The sequence below is a fragment of the Nannospalax galili genome, unplaced genomic scaffold (genome assembly GCF_000622305.1).
Source record: "Nannospalax galili isolate Female #2095 unplaced genomic scaffold, S.galili_v1.0 scaffold385, whole genome shotgun sequence".
NCBI classification, from domain to species: domain Eukaryota; kingdom Metazoa; phylum Chordata; class Mammalia; order Rodentia; family Spalacidae; genus Nannospalax; species Nannospalax galili.
Window position 1 is genome coordinate 1,363,981 of NW_008354956.1, and position 18,999 is coordinate 1,382,979.

Sequence of the window (18,999 nt, forward strand, 5' to 3'; positions counted from 1 at the left end):
GGTGGCTAATAACCATCTATAACTCCACTTCCAGGGGATCCAACACAGTCTTCTCTGCAGGCATTGTACAACATGGGTACACTTACATGCAGGCAATATACCCATGCACATAAAAATAACAAATTTTTTTAATTAAAAAGCAAAAACTATCATTAAAAAAAGAGAACTCTGTGCTGGACAGCTTTCTGCTCAGAAATGGACAGTGTAGACCTGCACAACCTCCCATTGAGGCTCTTGCTCTGGTCCAGTGCTGTCTTTCAGGTATCAGTGGACACTAATATACTGTGTGGAGGACTGTTCACTGTAGACAGGTGCTTAGATAAATTTCAGGCACTCAGGCCCTTGAAAACTGCAGGCCAATCAAAGGAGTGAGACCAAACAGCAGCTTCTATTTTTGTTGTTAATTATGTGTATATGTGGGGGGGGGTGGATGTGTGCATATGAGCACAGTGCCCGAGAAAGCCAGACGAGGGCGCTAGATTCCCTGGTGCTGGAGTTATAGGTGGTTGGGAGTTGCCTGACATGGGTGCTGGGAACTGAATTCACATCCTCTGTAAAACAGGCACCTTCTGAACTCTTGAGCCATCTCTCCAAACCCCTTTCCTTTTTTCTTTTTTAATTTATATTTATTGTATTTGTGTGTATGTGTGTTCCCACAAGTGTGGAGAGGTCACAGGAAAACTTGCAGGAGTTGGTTCTCCACCATGTCAATCCTAGGATTTAAACACAGAATGTCAGGCTTGGCAGTAAGTGCCTTTATCTGTTGAGCCATCCTGCCTTTGCTATGAATTTTTTTTAATTTTAAAATTTATTTTTATTTTATGTGTAAGAGTATTTTGCCTGCATGTAAGTGCACCTGTGTAGTGCAGTGCCCGAGGAGGATGGTTGTTAGTTGCCATGTGGGTACTGGGAACTGAACCCAGGTCCTCTGCAAGTACAGCCAGTGCCCTAAAACACTGAGCCATCTCTCCAGCTTCCCCTCACCCCCTTTTTACGGCTAGTTCTCACTATATAGCCCTGGCTGGCCTCAAGCTCACAGAGACCACCTGCCTCTGCCTTCTGGGTGCTGAGATTAAAGGCATGTGCCACCACACCCAGTAGCACTTACACACTTCTTACATGAGCTTAGCCATAGGTAGGCTGAAAGTCCTCTCTCCAGTCACATGGGGCCCTCTGACCTGTGTCCTCAGGCAGTAATTATGATCTAGGGAGTCAGGGATGTGCCTGGGATCTGACGACTGTAAGGCCAATGCCAGCAAGCTTTGGGCCACGTGGCCTGACAGTGGGCACCTTTGAAGAGCTCTTGGTTCCTGGGAAGAAGGAAAGGATACTGTCCTCAGTCCTCTCCAAAGCCCCTTGGTTGGGAGTATAGATCACTTGTCTAGAATCCACCAGTGAGAAGCTGGTGCCTGGCTCAGTGGTAGTTTCCTTAGCAAAGTCAGTGGCCATATTTTCCAAGTTGTTCAGCTTCCCCTTCTCTACATAAGAATTTCAGCTTGGACTGGATAGATGGCTTGGTGATTAAGAACACTGACTCCTCTTGCAGAGGGCCTGGGTTTGATTCCCAGCACCCACATGGCAGCTAACAACTGTAAACACCAGTTCAAGGGGATCTGACACCCTCTTCTGACCTCCTGAGGGCCTTGTACAACACAGGTGCACCTACCTACATGCAAGCAATACACTCAAAACAATAAAAAAAATTTTAAAAAAGGAAAATGGTCAGGTGTGGTGGTGCATGCCTTTAATCCCAGCACTCAGGAGGCAGAGGTAGGCGAATCTCTGGAGTTCAAGGCCAGCCTGGTCTACATAATGAGTTCCAGGCCAGCTGGGGCTACTGGGGAGACCCTGTCTCCAAAAAAGCCTACATAGTTAATTAATTAAAAAGGAAAAGGAAGTCATCCCTTGATCTCTGTCTCCATGTAGCTCAGTGTTGAGTCCTGAGGCTTCCTCTCTGCACCACAGTGCACAGACCTCCAGCCTGCCTGTGTGGCTGCATATTTGACCACTGAAAAATCAGAGCCAGCCCACAGGAGTGACAACCATCCCTGTCTCTGACAGTGCTGGCAGGGTAGGACCCAGCTGTAGTCTGTGCTCTCTGGCCAGGCTTTCTTCAGACTCTATAATCCCTCGTGTCCCAATCCCTGTCCCTCAACTTCCCTGTCTCTAGTAACCAGTGATGTGGATTAACCAGCAGTGACCTGTAAAACAGGCACCTGAATAGTTTCTCTTGGACAGTTACCTGTCTGGAGGTGGCAGTGCCACCTACTCAGCTGGCTGAGGCCTCATTAACCTACACACTGAGGGCTGAGCCACCCGCTGAGGTCACAGGCATCACCCTCAGAAATGCCAGTTCCCGCCCTGCCCGCAGAGGGCAGGCTAGGGTGTGGGGACAAAGGGCCTGAGATACCCTGAGGCCTGGGCACTCCCTTTGCCTGAGTCAACCTGGCGTCTGCCCTTCATCTCTCCAGCCCCCGGAGCCTCACCCACCGCCCCCACACAGGCCTCCTGCCACCCAGGATGCCAGCTTTAGCTGCCAGGAAGCAGCTCATAGGCCTGGCTTCCTCAGGAGGAAATGGGCTGGGCAGGGTGGGTACCCCCTCACCTAGCCAGAGAATCCAGGACATGAAGCTCAACCCCCGGCTTTCCACAGCTTCTTTTATTGCACTTGACCCCTGTGTTCCTCACTGGCCCTTCTGTACCTGCTCTGACTCTGGCACGGGCACAGTGTCTGGTTCTGGAGGCTACCACCTGCTGGCCTCTCAAGGTCGCCTGGGTGTGTGGCCACCCCAGGCCCCATTGATCTTGAGTTCAGCCCTGCCCCCACACCCTCATCAGGGCAGGCCAGGAGTTGATGCCACCTGCGGCTGCTAGCGTTTTTCAGCCTAGGCCCAAATGGCCTTCGTCCCCCCACAGTTAAGGGATCAGGCCATGGGCCTTGGCTTGCCCCCATGGGTCCGGTCCCGGGGGTGATGTGCTGCTTTGCTGTGTCCTGGCCCACCGCCCGCCTCCGATGCCCCAGAGGCGTTATTGGCTCCCGGGGTGGCCTGGGGGGCGTCCTGGGCTGGGGACTTCGGCGGGCTGGGCGGTTTGAGGGCGCTGACCGCCCTGATGAGACCCATGCGGCGGCGGATGGAATGGTCCAGGTTGACTGTGCAGCGCAGCAAGCTCTGCGCCTCAGTCACGGTGAAGGGGAAGTCAGCACCCAGGAAGCGCTCAAAGAGCTCCGGGTCACCATCCAGGTCCAGCACGTTCTGCAATGCCTTGGTCATGGTGTGCAGCTCTCGACTGTTGTCACAGAACACGTCCCAGAGGCGGGCACGACCCTCGGGCGCGCCCCCCGCCTGCTGTCGGTCCTCCAGGCATTGCAGCACCCAGCTGAGGCGACAAGGCCACTGGTTGGCGAGCACCACCCACGCCACGGCCTGGCGTGGCGTGGGCCCCATGCAGTCTGCCTGCTGTTGCTGTTGCAGCAGGCGCACGGTGATAGGCACCGTGTTGACGATGCGCCGCATGGACACCACGTTGTCGGGCACATATTCATAGAGACAGTCCCGTTCGTCGTGCAAGCAGAAGAGCGCCTCTTGGATGCGCCGGGCCGCCTCGGCGTCGATGCGACCCTGCGAGCGCTCGGCCCCCGTCTGCGTCTCCACCGCCAGCAGCTGCGCGCCCTCGCCCTCGTTCCCCGGCTGCCGCAGCTTGCGCGTAATCTCGCGAAACAGCAGGTCGTCGCGGCTCTGCACCGCGTCGTGCAAGAACTGAAGCTTGGTCCTACGGCCCATGATGGGCACCGAGAAGGGCAGCGTGACGGTACGGTTGAGGAACAGGTAGCCGTTATCTGCTGTACCCTTCATGTCACCCGCGTTTTCCAGGCACGCGGCCAGGATGCTGGGGTCCACCACCAGGATGAAGATGAAGGGCGCGTGGCTGTCGGACAGCAGCGTGTTGATGGCGTTGAGCACTCCCACCACGCGCTCCGGGTAGCACGTGTCCAGTCCGGTGACCTCCAGGACCACGCGCAGCCGGCGCCGCTGGTAGATCTCCAGGAAGCACAGAAAGTCGGTGAGCAGCTCCACCTCCTTCTTCACCTCGCACATGAAGCCCAGCTGGCTGCCGAACTTCTCCCGCGACACCAGTCGCTCGATCTTCTTGCGCTGGCTCACGAACAGGTGTTTGCCCACCGAGTACACGGCCATGAGCAGCCCGGAGCCGGACAGCGTAGTGGCCGCGCCTCCAAACACCTTGAGCAGGCTGCCGCTGTGGCCCGCGTGACCCGGACCGTGGCCCCCCAGAGACAGGTAGAGCAGACCCACGCCCAGGCAGAGCGCGGCCAGCAGGGCCAGCAGCGCCAGGCACACGCGAAGCCGGCAGTGCCACTCGCGCTGGCAGAAGCCGCGACTCCTGGTGCTCGGCTTGTTGCCCAGTACCGAGTAGACGCTGAAGGGCAGCGCGCCGTAGTGGTGGCGGATGCCCTCGCACAGCGTGGTCACCAGGCCGGCCCACAGCTTGTCGGTGCCCGCGTACTGCCAGGCGCTGAAGCGGATGAAGAGGAACTGCACGTTCTTGCGCCGCAGGTGCAGCTCGGTGATGATGGGCTGCAGGAACACCAGGTACCACAGCAGCTGCGGGACGCCCCAGCCGCGCACCGGCCGCGGCCGCCACTGCACGCGTTGCAGCTCCTCGCTTTCCCGCTGCGCCGCCTCTTGTTGCATCAGCGCTGCCAGGGGACAAGACCATCCAGTGAGTGGCGGACAGGCTGGGGACGGGGCTAAGACCAGGGAAGGGCGGGGCTAATTAACTAACTTCCGGAGCGTGGTACTCCTGCAAAGCCACGAGGAGCAAAGCAAGAGACCCAGGAGGCTGAGACTTCAAAAGCCTGGGCCTAAAGAGCCCTAAGCAGGTGCAGGAGGCGAGGCCAGGCAGTAGGTAGCTGAAGACCAGACTGCACAGGTTGGAGAGGCTTGGGAGGTCAAGAGTTACAAAAGTTAGGACCTCCGAGGAGGAGAGAGGAAGAGATTGGCAAGAAGGGGCGTGTGGAAGAGCCAGGACCAACTAGAGCCTGAGGGCTCTAAGATTCAGACCCAGGAGGCATGATGGATGGATGGGTGCATGGATGGATGGTACTGGTGAAGAGTATGAGGCAGCAGAACAGAGCCTGGGTCGTATTTCCTGAGCCCATTGCTCCCTTCCACAGGAACCTGTCCTTAAGCCACACTGGGGCAACAGCCCTCTGCCCTGCCCACTCTTGGTGTTACTGATGACAACTCCCCATCTTCCAGGGAGGGCAGGGTCCTTACTGTCACTTCAGTCACCACCGTATCCCTGAAGTACCACGGAGGTTCTGGCTGTGTCTGAACAATGGTGGTGAGAGGTCTGGGACAGGGCCTGAGAAGCCAGTGAGTGAGTGGAAACTGTCACCTCGCCCATTACCTAACCCAGGGCAGGAACTTCCAGAACACCCTTCTCCTTTATTATCCAGAGCTTTTTTCCCCACTGTGCCCTTGTGACAACACGGGTAGAATTGAATAGTCAGCAGGGCCTAAAAAGGCTCCTGGGAGTTATCAGACCTGAACTCCAGCAGTGAGTGAACTGGACCTAGCTGGCCAGGTTTCTGCTTATAGGCCCCATGGGAAGCAGGGGCCTGGGCTTCCTCCCTAGGGTACTATGGAGCACGAAGTTTCTTAAACAGGGGTGAGGTAGGAGCAGTGTGTATTTCAGGAAGATTCAGAGTGGATTTGGTGGAGGTGGAGGTGACAGGGAGAGGTGAGAGAGAACAGAGCAGGGACCAGAGGTTGTACCCCCTGTCCCCCACCCTCCTGCTGTACACATAGACACTCACTGGTGATCTTGTCCAACATCATATGGAGGCGGCAGCCGAAAGGAGCATAGAAGCCCACGGTCACAGGGACGGGCACATGGCACAGAGTCTTGGCCAGGCAGCTGCAGTAGACATCATCCTCAGTCAGGATGTCTGGGGAGGGGCAGGAAAGGGAAACTGAGTCAATGTGGCAGGCCAGGCACCTCCCTCCCTCCACCCAGGCACCCTCCAGGCCCCTAGCCCCAGCCTGCCACCTGTGTCCCCTCCCTGACTTCCCAATATGACTCAGGTCAAACGTGGCCTTCCAGGCATTTGTGCCCCTTCTGGGCCACATGTGGAGGCTCTGGCCCTGGACTCAAGGCTTGTCTGGCTTCCTTGGCCCTAGAGGATCAGGTCTGCCCGGCCAATTTGCCTGTGGCTCCCCTAGGAAAACTCTAAGGGGTCTTTCTTGGGGCACCAGGGCCTCAGATGCTAAGACACTGTTTTCCACCCTCAAAAGCTCCCCACACTTCTCAGCTTTGCAGTGAGCCTGTGAGCCACTTCTCCCTTGAAGAGACACTACAGAATCCTGAGGTCAAAGGGACTGGCCAATGCCCTTGTATCAAGTGGCTGTTTTGGGCACAGGTATCTGGTTCTACAAGGCCTGGTTCAAAGAATCACAATGTCCTCTCTGAGGAGGGCACCCTGTCCTGAGCGTTACTTCTTGGAACTGAAATTAGGGTATCTAAAAGATGGGACTCAGCTGTGGAAGCTGGGCTGTCTCAGAGGATGTGGGTCATAACTCAGCTACTTTCAGAGAGATCTGGTGGGCTGCAGGATGAGGCTGTGCCTGGTGAGAGATTGGGAAGGCAGAAGGAAGCTTAGGATGAGGTAAACTGAAGTGACAGCAGCCAGGGTGGCCCTCATCCCTGGCTGTGCCTAATCAATGGGTGACCTCACCTAATACAACCTCTTTTCCTTGAGTGGATGTCCTTGAATGGACATCCTGGCCCCAGGGCTCTAGGACCAAGGCCGTGCCCAACCTAGACGTGAGTCCTCCTTCATTATCTGTTGTTCTACTTTCAGACCACGACCTCCGGGCAGCTGCATGTCCCCATCTTTGCTGCCACCACCCCTGAGCCTGGCCAGGCTGCCAGCACCTCCTGGTGAATTCTGTGGCTGCCTGCCCCCCAAGTGTCTGCTGCTCTGATGACATCCCAAGCCTGTGCACATGCCTCCTGAGCTCAGAAGCCACCTGAGGACAGAACAAAAGGGGCGGCCTTCTTGCTGTCCTGAGGCAGGTCACCTCAGAGCCTGTGCCTTATCATGACCCTGATGTTGTCACATTAATGAGGCCTGGCGTGATGGTCCTGTTTCAAACCTGAGACCCCTTTGCTACCCTTGCCTTCCTAGTCTCCTCTGTGGTTGTCACCCTGTAACTCGATACTAAACTGCCTGTGCCCTGAGAGTGTCACATACACACACACACACACACACACACACACACACACACACACACACACACACACACACACACACGAGTGCTCCATACCTAGTCCCAGATGATTGAGTGGCAGGCGCCCACATTTCCCACATCACTGAAGGCTCTCTGCTCCCTACCTCTTCCTGAACCTCCAGTCTCAATCTGTGTCCCCCCACACCACAGCTGGCCAACAAGCTGCCCCAAGTCCTCCATATCCCTTGCCCTATGTCCTCCCTGGCCTTGTGAGCCAGGGGAGGGAGGGCTGGGAAAGAGAAAGCAGAGTCAGGGCATCAGCAGAGGGACAGGGGCAGAGGCACTGAGCACAGGCCTGGCCCAGAAGCCAGGGACCGCAATAGGTGAGGCAGAGACTCAGGGGCCAGGATGGGTACCCTCCTGACAGGGACCAGAGTATGTGCAGTGAGGACAGGCCCAAGGAGCCAGCCAGGGAGCAGGAGGCCCAGGCAGAAGCAAGGCAGACAGGGACGAAGCCCCAGAGGGAAGGCCTGGGCTGAGCACCGGCGCCATAGGCGGTGAAGGAGCCACAGGAGGCGGGCGCTGGCAGAGGCCGAGCCTCGGTGGGTTCGCTGGGCTCCAGGAGGGCACCGGCTGCTGTAGAGGGCAGGGCTGGGCCACTGCTGGCCATGGTGGGCACCACAGTGGGTGAGGAGGTGACAGGCATCAGGGGCTGCTGGGGGGCGCTGGCTGGTTCCATGGGGGCAGTGGCGATTGTGGGTGACCCCTTCTGGGCCCCTCGAACTGGACAAAGCCTCTGCCGCAGGGGGCTGGGAGGTGGGGGTGGGAGCTGCCGTTGCTGCTGCCGCTGCCGCTGAAGAATGGGGGGCTGGGGACCCCGGCGACAGCCGCTGCCACCCCGGTGGCTGCGGTAGGCCTGCTGCCAGTGAGCCTGGGGGGATGGCTGACAGGGCCCATGGGCTCGAGTGGCCACCGGGTCCTGGCGCCACTGACGACAGCATCCTGGAAGGAAGGAAGTGGGTGACTGGGACTGGGTCCCAGACCCCCAGTGGACACTGGCTCCAACCAGGTTGAACCTTAAGTTGAGGCTGGAGGAGGCTCCCAGGAGGGAGGGGGGCACCAAGGATGGATGGATGGTGGGTGGGGAAGGGACAGAGGGTCTGTGCTCTCTCCAAAGAGGGTGGGAAGGACCCTGGGTCCCCGGGGGTCCCCACTGCAGGGTTTGTGGGGGGCTAAGAAGAATTTACTAGGAGCTGGCCTGGCTGGTCTGGAAGTGGCCAGAGGGATGGGTGGTAGCCATGGAGGGGCCAGGCCTTGTTCTGCACTTCAGGCCCTTAGCTGCTAGGAGGCTGTCTCAGCCCTGGTGGGAGGTGACCTTTCTCTCCACACACGTCCACAAGAGCACCTGGGGTCACTGTGGGAAGTTAAGCCACTACCCAACTCAGACACACCTGAGTGGGGGGGGCCTCTTGTACATTCCCTCATCCCATCACACCACTTCCTCTCTAGGGTTTTTCTCTCCAGCCTAGGGACTTGAGAGCCTAGGGTTTTTCTCTCCAGCCTAGGGACTCAGCCTAGGCTCTCACCCCCAGTATAAACTCTACCCTGACTCAAGTCCTGTGTCCAAGCCCTGAACCCCGTCATGCTCAAGACTCTGGCATGGTGGCACACACCTGTAGTCCCAGATACGTGAGAAGCTGAGGCAGGAAGATTTCTGTTTGTTTTCTTTGAGACCAGGCTGGCCTCAAACTCACAGAGATCCACCTGCCTCTGCTTCCTGAGTAATGGGATTAAAGTCATGTGCCACTATGCCTAGTGAGGACTGCTTGAGCCCAGGAAGTTGAGGCCAGCCTGGGCTACAGAGTGAGACTGGTCCTCAGGACTGGTTCTCACTCTGTAGCTCAGGCTGGCCTGGAACTATGTAGCCCAGGGTGGCCTGGAACTTGTAGAAATCTTCCTGCCTCAGCCTCAAAGTGCTGCAACTACAGGCATAAGCCATTGAGTCTGGTGCATGTGGCTTTTCTCCCTGGCACCTGTGGCTCCACATCCATTCAGCACCCCATCCCCATGTCTCCCGGCCACAATCCCCACCCCCCAAATGGAGTCTTACCTTTTTGGTGCCCCAACTCAGGATCCAGAAAGTATTGCTCATTGGGAGTTCGGGCACTCTTGGTGAAACGGACATTGTAATTCTTCTGCATGGCGGGCTGTGATGTTGGGGAGCTGCTCCTGGGTAGAAGGGACACCCAGGCTCAGTGCTCAGCTTGGTGTGGTCCCTGCCTTGTTCCAAGATGACCCCCTGTGACCTTGGACAGGCAAGAAGCCCAGTCCAGATTGGGGTGGGGCACCTTGGGACACTGGAGTGGGTGCAGAAGAGAGATTGGCATGGCCCCAGGAGGGAAGGGTAGTGGTGGAGGGGGGATTGTTGGGCCAGGTGGGGAGTGCTGAGCAGCTGAGGGGAAGCTGAAGAGGGGCACAGAAGTTGGGAGGCTATGGGAGACTGAGGTGAGAAGCCACTGAGGTGACTGAAATTTCAGATGATTAAACAAGGAGGTGGAGAGAGGGGAGATCTGGAGGTAAAGTGAAATTGTGGCTGTCCGCCAAGAAGCCGGTATAACCTTGGGGGAAGCCGCATGCTTGGGGTTCAGGGAAGAGCCAAAGCCAAGCTGGGAAGGATGCTGTCTGATGGGTGGTGACAGGTAAAGCCCGGGGCAAAAGGAACCCGGTGATTACGGTTGTGGGCTAGGCCTGTGGCCCTGCCTGCACTGCCCCCTCCCCTCACCAGGCTGGGGTCCCTGTACGTACCTGGTGGTGGCCTCACGGCCCCAGCTCCCTGCCAGTAGCCCTGTGCTGCCAGGCCAATCCCACAATTGTCAGTCCGCGCAGGCCCGCCTGGAGCTCAGGGCTGCCCGCCTGACCGGTTCTCCCACCTGTCCCCACCCTCTTGGCAGGCACCTGGCCTGGTGCTCTCTAGGACTGGATGCCCCTGACATCGCCACCCTGAACCCAGGAGAGGGATGGAGTGGGCCCACAACGATCCTCACACAAGCTCGCTGGGCACCCCTGACCTGCTGGGGGCGGGGGCCGAGGCAAGAGACGGACCCCACAGATACAGTCTGCAGATTCCTCCCAGGACTAGCTGTGTGACTTCACCTCTCTGGGTCTCGGCTTCCTCATTGCTAAATGGGCCAGGTTGTCAAGAGGAAGAGTTCACCCAGCCCTTAGTGACAGCACCCGCTGACCCATTTACCATGAGCTGCTCTGGATGCTTCACATAGAACCCTGGCGACAGAAGGTGGCAGCAGACGCAGGGGGCAGTTTCCTGTCTCAGCAGCCTCCTTTATCATCACAGTCTATGGAGCTGTGGTCTTGCCTACTTTGCAGATGAGAAAACTGAAGCCCAAAGATGCAAAGCCCCTTAATCTGGGCCATACCGGCAGGTTGGGAAGTTAAAAGGAGGCAGGGCTTACAGGGGCCTGTCCCCTACCTACCCAGGCCAGGGTGGTTCTGGGCAAGGGGATGCTCGATACTGTGGCCCTCTTTCCCGGCATCAGCTGCCCTCTGCTGCCAGGGCCACACTTCCTCTTGCCACAGTGAAGATTCTTGGTGGTCAGTCTTTCTAGACTATTTGGGGAAGGCTACCTCTCACCCCAAGTCTCTGGCCCACCAGGGAGGCAGAGATGAAGTGTCTGCTGGTGAACCTCAGGGAGGGGCAGGTATGGAGTGGGTCAGGGGATAATGTATACAAATTGGGGGACCCAGAGCTCATTTGTGGAGATGTGGAGGGGCAGGCCAAGGACTACAGAGGTAGACGCCCCACCCACCAGTGCTTTAAGGAAGGAACTCAGCTAGGCTTGATGGTACACACCTGTTATCCCTACACTCAAGAGGCCAAGGCAGGAGGCTCCCAAGTTCAAGACCAGTATGGACTAGATAGCAAGACTCTGACTGATTAAAAAGTCAGTTAGGTGTGGAAAACAGAGGCAGGTGGATCTCTATGAGTTGGAGGCCAGCCTAGTCTACATAGCAAGCTCCAGGCTAGCAAGGGCTACATAGTAAGACCTTGTCTCAAAGTAACAACAAAATAGTCAGGTGTGGTGGCGAATGCCTTTAATCCTGGCACTCTCAGGAGGCAGAGGCAGGTGGATCTCTGTGAGTTTGAGGCCATCCTGGTCTACATAGGGAGTTCTAGACTAGTTGGTGCTACGTATATATATATATGTTCTTGGTGGGCAGTCTTTCTAGACTATTCGGGGAATAGTCTAGAAATGAATGGCATATATATATGGCATTCATTCTTAGCATTTGGGAGGCTGAGGCAGGATGCCCACCTACAAGTTTAAGGCCAATCAGGGCTACATAGTGAGACCTTATCTCAAAAACAAAAAGAAGGGGGGGGGGGTTGTCAGATGCCTCAGTAGTTAAGAACGCTTACTGTCCTTTTAGAGGCCCTGAGTTCAGTAGTCACATACAGGAACTGGAGAGATGGTTAAGAGCACTGTCTGCTCTTGCAAAGGATCTGGGTTGTTTCCAGCACCCACATGGTGGTTAACAACTGTCTATGACTCCAGTTCCAGGGGATCAGATGCCCTCTTCTGACCTCCATGGGCACTGCATACATGTGGTACACACAATACAGGCAACACACACACACAAAATAGAAGTCAAAATCAAAATTAAAATCTTTTTTAGGACAAGGGACCCGTCTTCCCGTCCTTGCTACACTGGGGTCAGGGGTCTCAGCCCACTTCAGTTCACAGTCCTGAGGGAGGCCTGGGTGCTCTGTGTGCTCCCCCACTCGGCAGCAGGCAGCAGGGCCCAGGCTCAAGTTCAAGCACTGCCCCAGATGCTACACATCTGATTGGAAGGAGGTGGCAGGATGAGGCTTGGTCCAGCATGTCCTGCTGGGCAGCCCCAGACTTGTCAGCTGGCAGGTGCTGCAAGCCGTGGGCTGGGCTGGGTATGCATAAGGAGGTTGGCGAGCCCCAAAGATCAGGTCACAGGTCAGGGCAGAGAGGAATGTGTGACAGACACTGCACAGATGTCCCCACTTGCACTGAGTCTGTTTCCACACACACCAACCTTTATTGAACATATGTTACCCTGATGATTTCAAGTCCCTCTGTGCCCATTCTGACAAGTATGGGGCCACTTTACCTCCCAAGACACCTCCCTCAAATCCCCTTGTCTGGAGTATGTGTGGCACCCCCCCCCGCCCCAAACATGGGACACCAGCTTCAAGGTTTGCAAAGGCCACTGAGCCGTGCCAACGTCTCCTGAGGCTGGGGTGCAGGGAGCCCATAGGGCTTCAAGATTTCTGAATAACCACCTGGAACTTACCTAGAAGGGAAGGGTGGCCTTTAGCTGGGGGCTGGGGGAGACAGAAAGCCCTGAGCAGGCTGGCTATTCCCCCTACCCTACACCAACAGCCAGGGTGGCCCCAGTAGTCAGTGGGTCACCGCCCCCACCCAACTGGCCGGAATCCTAGACTGCCTGGGAGCCCAGGGGCAGGAGGCAGGGAGGGCTGCCCCAGCTCCTGAGCTGTCCACTCAGCCCGGGTCCACTCAGTGGCCTGGGGAACTGGAAAAATGACCAGGATAGTCCAGAGGGAGTGAAGCTTGGCTATGGACTGCCTGGGGCAGGAATGGGGCTTCAACTGTCTATTGGGGAGTGGGTGGGTCTTTGGCTCAAGAGTGCTCTAAGTGGTCAGGATGACAGTCAGACCGGCTGTATGTTCCCACCTGTCTTTAGAGCCATCAGGTAACCTGGCCAGGATATCTAAGCTGTCTCCTTGGGTTCTGAGCTGGAAGTGTTTGAAATTATCAGCTGAGTCTGATTAAAGAGGCACCCTCCAGGGATGCAGGCTGGGGACATGGACAGGTACACATTAGTTGTATGACTGGAGCAGGTAACTGAACCTCTCTGGGCCTCAAATTACATATGAGATGGAGCTTAGCAGACTGGGCTCCCTCCCTAGCAATGACAAGGGGACAGGCACAGGGGACCCCCAACCCCTACCCCAGCAACTCACAGGCCGGCAGGGTTGCCACAGAGGCGGTGACCTGGCTCTGGAAGCCCAGGGTACTGAGGGCGCCGCACAGAAGGCCACAGGTGAAGGCCAGGAACTGGGATGGGGACACAGATGGTTGTGGGAAGAGGGGAAGCCAGCCCCAGCCCTGGGAGAGGCCTAGTGTGAGGGAGCAGAGGGGCATGCCCTGACCCCCTGACCCACCTTAGGTGCTTCCTCCAGATACTGTGGGCCGGAGCCCATGGGAACAAGGAGGGGAAAGCTGTGGTCCTGCAGGACATAGGTCCCCTGGGCAGTAGAGGAGAGTTAGTGGGGCCTGGGTCTGGGCCCTCAGAGTAGGGGTAGAGGAACCAGGAAATGGGAGGACCACAACACCCCCATAGCCAGATACCCCACCCTTCAGAGCCTTGGCATCCGGGAACCTGTGTCCTGCCCCCTTGGCTGTGTCCCTCCCTCCTAGGGTGCTAGGAGAGGCTGGAGCCCTGGCCCAGGAAGTAGTGGCTGGGGACTAGGCACTGTGTGGGTGTTCACTAGGAAACACAACCAGTCTAGGACAAGAAGCATCATGCCAGGACCAGCTGCTGCCAGCCTCACTGCCTGCGTGGGTCTCACATCTGGGAAGCAGGTGTAAATTCTGGAAATCACCCTGCTTCCTGGCCGCAGCCCTGGCTTCTTTTAGGAGCCCCAAAAAGGGACAGATGATGATATGGGGTTATGTCTCTCAGGTCCCCAATGGGCCAGCTGTGACTTTCCCCTGTGGGGTTTCCCCCTCCCTGTTCCCCTTCCCCTTCTTTCTCCACCTACTGCCTGTACCCTGAGGGCCAGGCTTTGGGGCCAGACCCTGGGCACATACCCACCTGGTGATTGGTACGCAGCCCATCCATCTGCTTTCGGAACACAGCCACCCACAGGTCTCTGCACAGGAACTTGAGGACATCCAGCTCTTCCCTAAAGGCCAATGTCTCCTGGGGCAGCCTGATGGTGTAGGACAGGCACAGGGGCAGGCTGGGGCCAAGGGCCCCCAGGTGAGGAGATGGCATGAAAATAGGCTCAGGACATGTGTGGGGCCATGCAACCTTCCCCACCCTAGATGCTGCCGGCAAGAACCCAGCTTCTGGTCTATCTACCCTCCTGACCAGCAGGGGAAGGTAGGTGGGCTGGCTCTCACCTCTCAGCCAGTGCCTGACCCACACGGAAGCCCAGTCCCTCCAGGACTGACAGACTCATCTTCCATCCCTAGAAGGCAAGGAGGGAGTGGGGCTCAGAGAAGCACTGCAGGCTTCCTCCCCAACCCACTCTTCCCTTCTGGAAGGCCAAGCTTCCAGATCTTTCTGAGTCCTGGAAGCTGTCCTTATCTCCTGCCCAGGCTGAGTCCCTGTCTCAGCCTCGCCTGTTGTGTTGTTCCTGGGAGGGGGGCGGGTAGCTGACCAGTTCACCTAGGTTCTCTGGGGCAGTGCAGGGCTAAGCAAGACCTACATACTACAAGGATGCCCAGCCAGAAAAGGGAGGACTCGAGTGTGAGCAGGCACAGATGCCAGCTGCTTGTAGGAACGTGGCTTGCATCTAACAGCCCCACAAGACTAGCTGTATGTCGTACCTGGAAACACACTGAAGGGTTAAAAACCTGCCATAAGCCAGGCACGGTGGCGCACGCCTTTAATTCCAGCACTTGGGAGGCAGAGGCAGGCCTATCTTTGTGAGTTTAAGGCCAGCCTGGTCTACATAGTGAGTTCTAGGATAGCTGGGGCTACAGGGAGACCCTGTCTTAAAAAGACCAAAACAAAACAAAACCTGCCATAGACCCACTCAGGTGGGACCTGGCAGTGCAGGCCTGTCATCCCAGCTACATGGGAGACTGAGACAGGAAGATCATGAGTTAAGGCCTGCTTGACCTGGAATAGAGTAAGTTCATGGCCAGCCTGGGCAACTTAATCAAACCCTATCTCAAAAGAAAAAATGGTCTAGAGAGATGGCTCAGCACTTAAGAGCAGTGGCTGTTCTTACAGAGGATCTGGGTTTGGTTCCTAGCACCTAGCACCCACATGGCAGCTAGCAACCTTCCGTAACTCCAGTTCCAGGGGCTCCAACGCCCTCTTCTGGCCTCCACATGCATTGCACACATGAGGTACACTTACATACATGCAAGCAAAATATTCTACTGTATAAAATAAAAAATTAAAAAAAAATTTGCTGGGCGTGGTGGTGCACTTCTTTAATTCCAGCACTTGGGAGGCAGAGGCAGGCAGATCTGTGTGAGTTTGAGGACAGCCTAGTCTACAAAGCGAGTTCCAGGACAGCTGGGGCTACAGAGAGACCCTGTCTCAAAAAGACAAAAAAATTGTTTTAATTAAAAATAAAAGGCTAGCTGGGTGTGGTGGCGCACACCTTTAGTCCCAGCACTTGGGAGGCAGAGGCAGGTGGATCTTTGTGAGTTCGAGGCCAGCCTGGTCTACATAGCAAGTTCCAGGACAGCTGGGGCCACAGGGAGACCTGTCTCAAAATGACAAAAAAAAAAAATAAATAAATAAATAAATAAAAATAAAAATACAAGGCTGAGTATAGTAGTACAGGCTTGTAATCTCAGCACTTGGGAGGTGGAGGCAGGAGGATCAGGAGTTCAAGGTCACCCTCAACCATACAGGGAATTGAAGTTAGTCTGAATTATATGAGACCCTGTCTCCAACAAACAGCACATTACAAAAAAGGTTTAGGAGAATGGCTCAGTGGCAGGGTACTTGACTTAGCATGCCTGAGACGCTGGATTCAATCTCCAGTACCACAAAAAACAAAAGGCCATGTCAGCCCCAGATCAGCTCCTACACGGGAAGCTGCCCTGGCTCTGGGGAGGTGGCAAGGGCTGACTCAGCAGCTGGGGAGCACTGAACAGGCCTGGGCAGACAGCACCTGCATTTCAAAGAAAGGTGCTAACCGGGCATGGTGGTGCAGGCCTATGATCCAGCACTTGAAAGGCCAAGGCAGAAGGATCACAAATGGGAGGCCAGCCTGGGCTACATACCATGACCCTGGCTCAAAATTAAAAAAAAAAAAAAAAAAAAAAAAAAAAAAATGGCTGACACCTTTAATCCCAGCAGAGGTAGGTGGGTCTGTTTGAGGCCTGCCTGGTCTACAAAGCAAGTTCCCTGGGCTACAGGGAGACCCTGTCTCAGAAAACCAAACTAAATCGAATCAAACCAAAGCAAGGTGCCTGTTACACATGTCACTGAGCCACAGACCTTGTGTGACAATGCTGCTGTCCCCCTGTAGGGCCATGGTGGGGTGCTCTACTAGCATCCTCAAGCACACAGGCTGCTCAAGGTTTTGGTGGTGGATCATGGGTAGGAGACAAGTGCAGTGAGGGAAGGGCACTACCCCTACCCCACACAGCATCCCCATCACCCAATCTCTCTCAAAATGGTGCCTGGGGTCGGGGGTACACTGCCCGTACCTCAGTTTCTCCATGAGTAAAAGGAGGGTAGTGCTAGTGGCAGTCTTTTGTACTCACAGAGATCATCTGCCTCTGCCTCCAGAATGCTGGGATTATAGGGATGCACCACCATGCCCAGCTCGTGAGTTGGCCTCTTAAGCTCTACTGTGCCCTGTATGGTACCTGTGTCTGTCAAAGGAGCCTACAAAGGAAATGTTCCAGGGTTCTGCACCGCAGCACATATAATAGTCTGGCTGGGGGGAGGGGGGACCCCTGCTTCCCCCAGAGTTGTGGAGGAGCAGGGCCAGCTCTGCCCTGATGGAGTGTACCAGGGTCTCTGCTTGGGAGGACTTCCTAGACTGATGAGGGAAGGTCCATGTCCCATCACTCCGGTGTCTTGGATGCCTGTTCACCTGCCATTCAGAGTCGGGGCGAGAGGTATCTAGAGATGCCCACTGACAACCTGGTTGCAGGTTCAGGGCAGGCCTGCTAGCCTGGCTAGGAGAGCAGAGGAGCCCCAAAGGGTGTCCTGCAAGTTCAAATCTTTCTTTCATGCTGCCTGGGATGGAATCTGGCCTCTACCACATACTGGATGTGTGCCCCAGATACAGTGCTCTTGTGCTCACTTTCCCCACACAGGCTCATGGCACCACCTACTCACAGCAGTGGTGACAAACCTGTATGAAGCTGTTGTGACTGCTGGCTTCCCTGTGCCTGTCCCTGGGATCTACTGATCTACTGAACTAGCCAGGCATGGTGGCGCATGGCATTAATCCCAGCACTTGGGAGGCAGAGGCAGGAGGATCTCTTTGAGTTCGAGGCTAGTAAGTTCCAGGTCAGCTGGGGCTACAGGGAAAACCCTGTCTTAAAAAGACCAAAAAGAAAAAGAAAAAAAAAAAATCTGCTGAACTGAAAAGACAGGAGTGGGGATCTGGACTGGAGAGATGGCTCCGAGGTTAAGAGCACTGGCTGCTTTTGTAGCAGACCTGTGTTCAGTTCCCAGCACCCATATGAAAGCTAACTGTCTATAACTATAGTTCCAAGGGATCTGACGCCCTCTGCTGGCCTCTGTGGGCACTGCACATCCATGGTCCACATACAAAGAAGCAGGCAAGCAGGGTGTGGGGCAGACACCTTTAATTCTAGCACTTGGGAGGCAGAGGCAGGAGGACCTGTGAGAGATCAAGGCCAGCCTGGTCTACATAGTGAATTCCAGGCCACCTGGGACTATAGGGAGACCTTGTCTCAAAAACAAAAAGCAAACAAAACCAGGTATCAACAACACAAAAAGCAGTCTCCCATAGCAGGTCCCTGCACTCCCATGTAGAAGGATGGGAAGGACAGTATGGCACCTGCCATGCATCTGGATGGAGGAGGACTTTCTAAGACAGGATAATCAGGCCACATCCATACTGACTTCTTGATTTGGGATGGTCCCAGTATGGGACTCTCAGTGACAGCAGTAGGAGCTACAAGGAGGATCCTGTGGAGCTCGTGTGCCCTGCTGGTGACCACAGAAAGCTATTAAAACCCTTTGTTGAGAGCCAAGGCAATGCCAGGTGTGGAAGCAGGGCCTCAGCAGCATGCCTGACTGGCTCCCAGGAGGCCTGAGTACCTAAGGTCAGCCTCTTCATGGATGTGGGTCAGGCTGACCTCTCTGGGGTGGGGTTGGAAGATTGAATACAATGGGTGTGACACCCAGAACAGCATATAGGAACGTGTAAGTGGTTAAGAGCCTTTATGGACTACAATACTGGATTCATCCAGCCCCCACCCTCTACATCACTGGGTGGCTCTTTATTCACTACCAGGGCAAATTCATACTAAGGACCCACTGTGTATTGGGGTGTACAATGGTGATCAGCACAGACTATTTCGGCCCACATGGGGTCAGGCAGGGGGGTAACATGTGAATCAAAAGATCATAGGGGGGACTGGAGAGATGGTTCAGCAGTTAAGAGCACTGGCTGCTCTTGCAGAGGACTGGGGTTTGATTCCTAGCACCCACATGATGGCTAATAACCATCTATAACTCCAGTTCCAGGGGATCTGATGCCCTCTTCTGATCTTCTCAGGCACTACATGACACTGGTGCACTTACACACACAGGCAATACATTCAAACATATAAAAAATAAATAAGCTAAGCGTGGTGGCACACACCTTTAATCCCAGCACTTGGGAGGCAGAGGAGGGCAGATCTCTTTGAGTTTGAGGCCTACATAGTGAGTTCCAGGACAGCTGGGGCTACAGGGAGACCCTGTCTCAAAAAGACAATAAATAAATAAATAAATA

General features: G+C 55.6%; 1 protein-coding gene across 6 annotated transcripts; it reads right to left on the reverse strand.

Moving 5' to 3' along the window:
• Positions 1 to 1,837: 1,837 nt before the first annotated feature.
• Positions 1,838 to 14,460, reverse strand: Nkpd1 (NTPase KAP family P-loop domain containing 1). 6 transcript variants are annotated; one of them, XM_008852025.3, is made up of 6 exons: positions 14,450 to 14,460; positions 14,139 to 14,256; positions 9,364 to 9,482; positions 7,797 to 8,255; positions 5,840 to 5,971; positions 1,838 to 4,717 (listed from the first exon to the last, which is right to left on the reverse strand). In XM_008852025.3, the coding sequence occupies exons 2-6, from the start codon at positions 14,216 to 14,218 to the stop codon at positions 2,925 to 2,927; spliced, it is 2,583 nt and encodes an 860-aa protein (XP_008850247.3). In that variant the 5' UTR covers positions 14,219 to 14,256; positions 14,450 to 14,460; the 3' UTR covers positions 1,838 to 2,924. The 6 variants fall into 6 exon arrangements, with proteins under 6 accessions (XP_008850247.3, XP_029411324.1, XP_029411323.1 ...); XM_029555464.1 differs by lacking the exons at positions 7,797 to 8,255; positions 14,450 to 14,460 and adding an exon at positions 6,758 to 7,052 and having other exon boundaries at positions 14,139 to 14,275; XM_029555463.1 differs by lacking the exons at positions 7,797 to 8,255; positions 14,139 to 14,256; positions 14,450 to 14,460 and adding exons at positions 6,758 to 7,052; positions 10,504 to 11,605.
• Positions 14,461 to 18,999: the final 4,539 nt, after the last annotated feature.

Excerpts from the sequence above, each read along its gene's own strand:
- Nkpd1 (XM_008852025.3), bottom strand. The coding sequence starts at position 14,218 with ATGTCCTCAAGTTCCTGTGCAGAGACCTGTGGGTGGCTGTGTTCCGAA. Across the intron at positions 9,483-14,138 it reads GGCTGCGTACCAATCACCAG|GAGCAGCTCCCCAACATCAC; the intron begins GTGGGTATGTGC and ends CCTTCTACCCAG. Across the intron at positions 8,256-9,363 it reads TGAGTTGGGGCACCAAAAAG|GATGCTGTCGTCAGTGGCGC; the intron begins GTAAGACTCCAT and ends CCTTCCTTCCAG.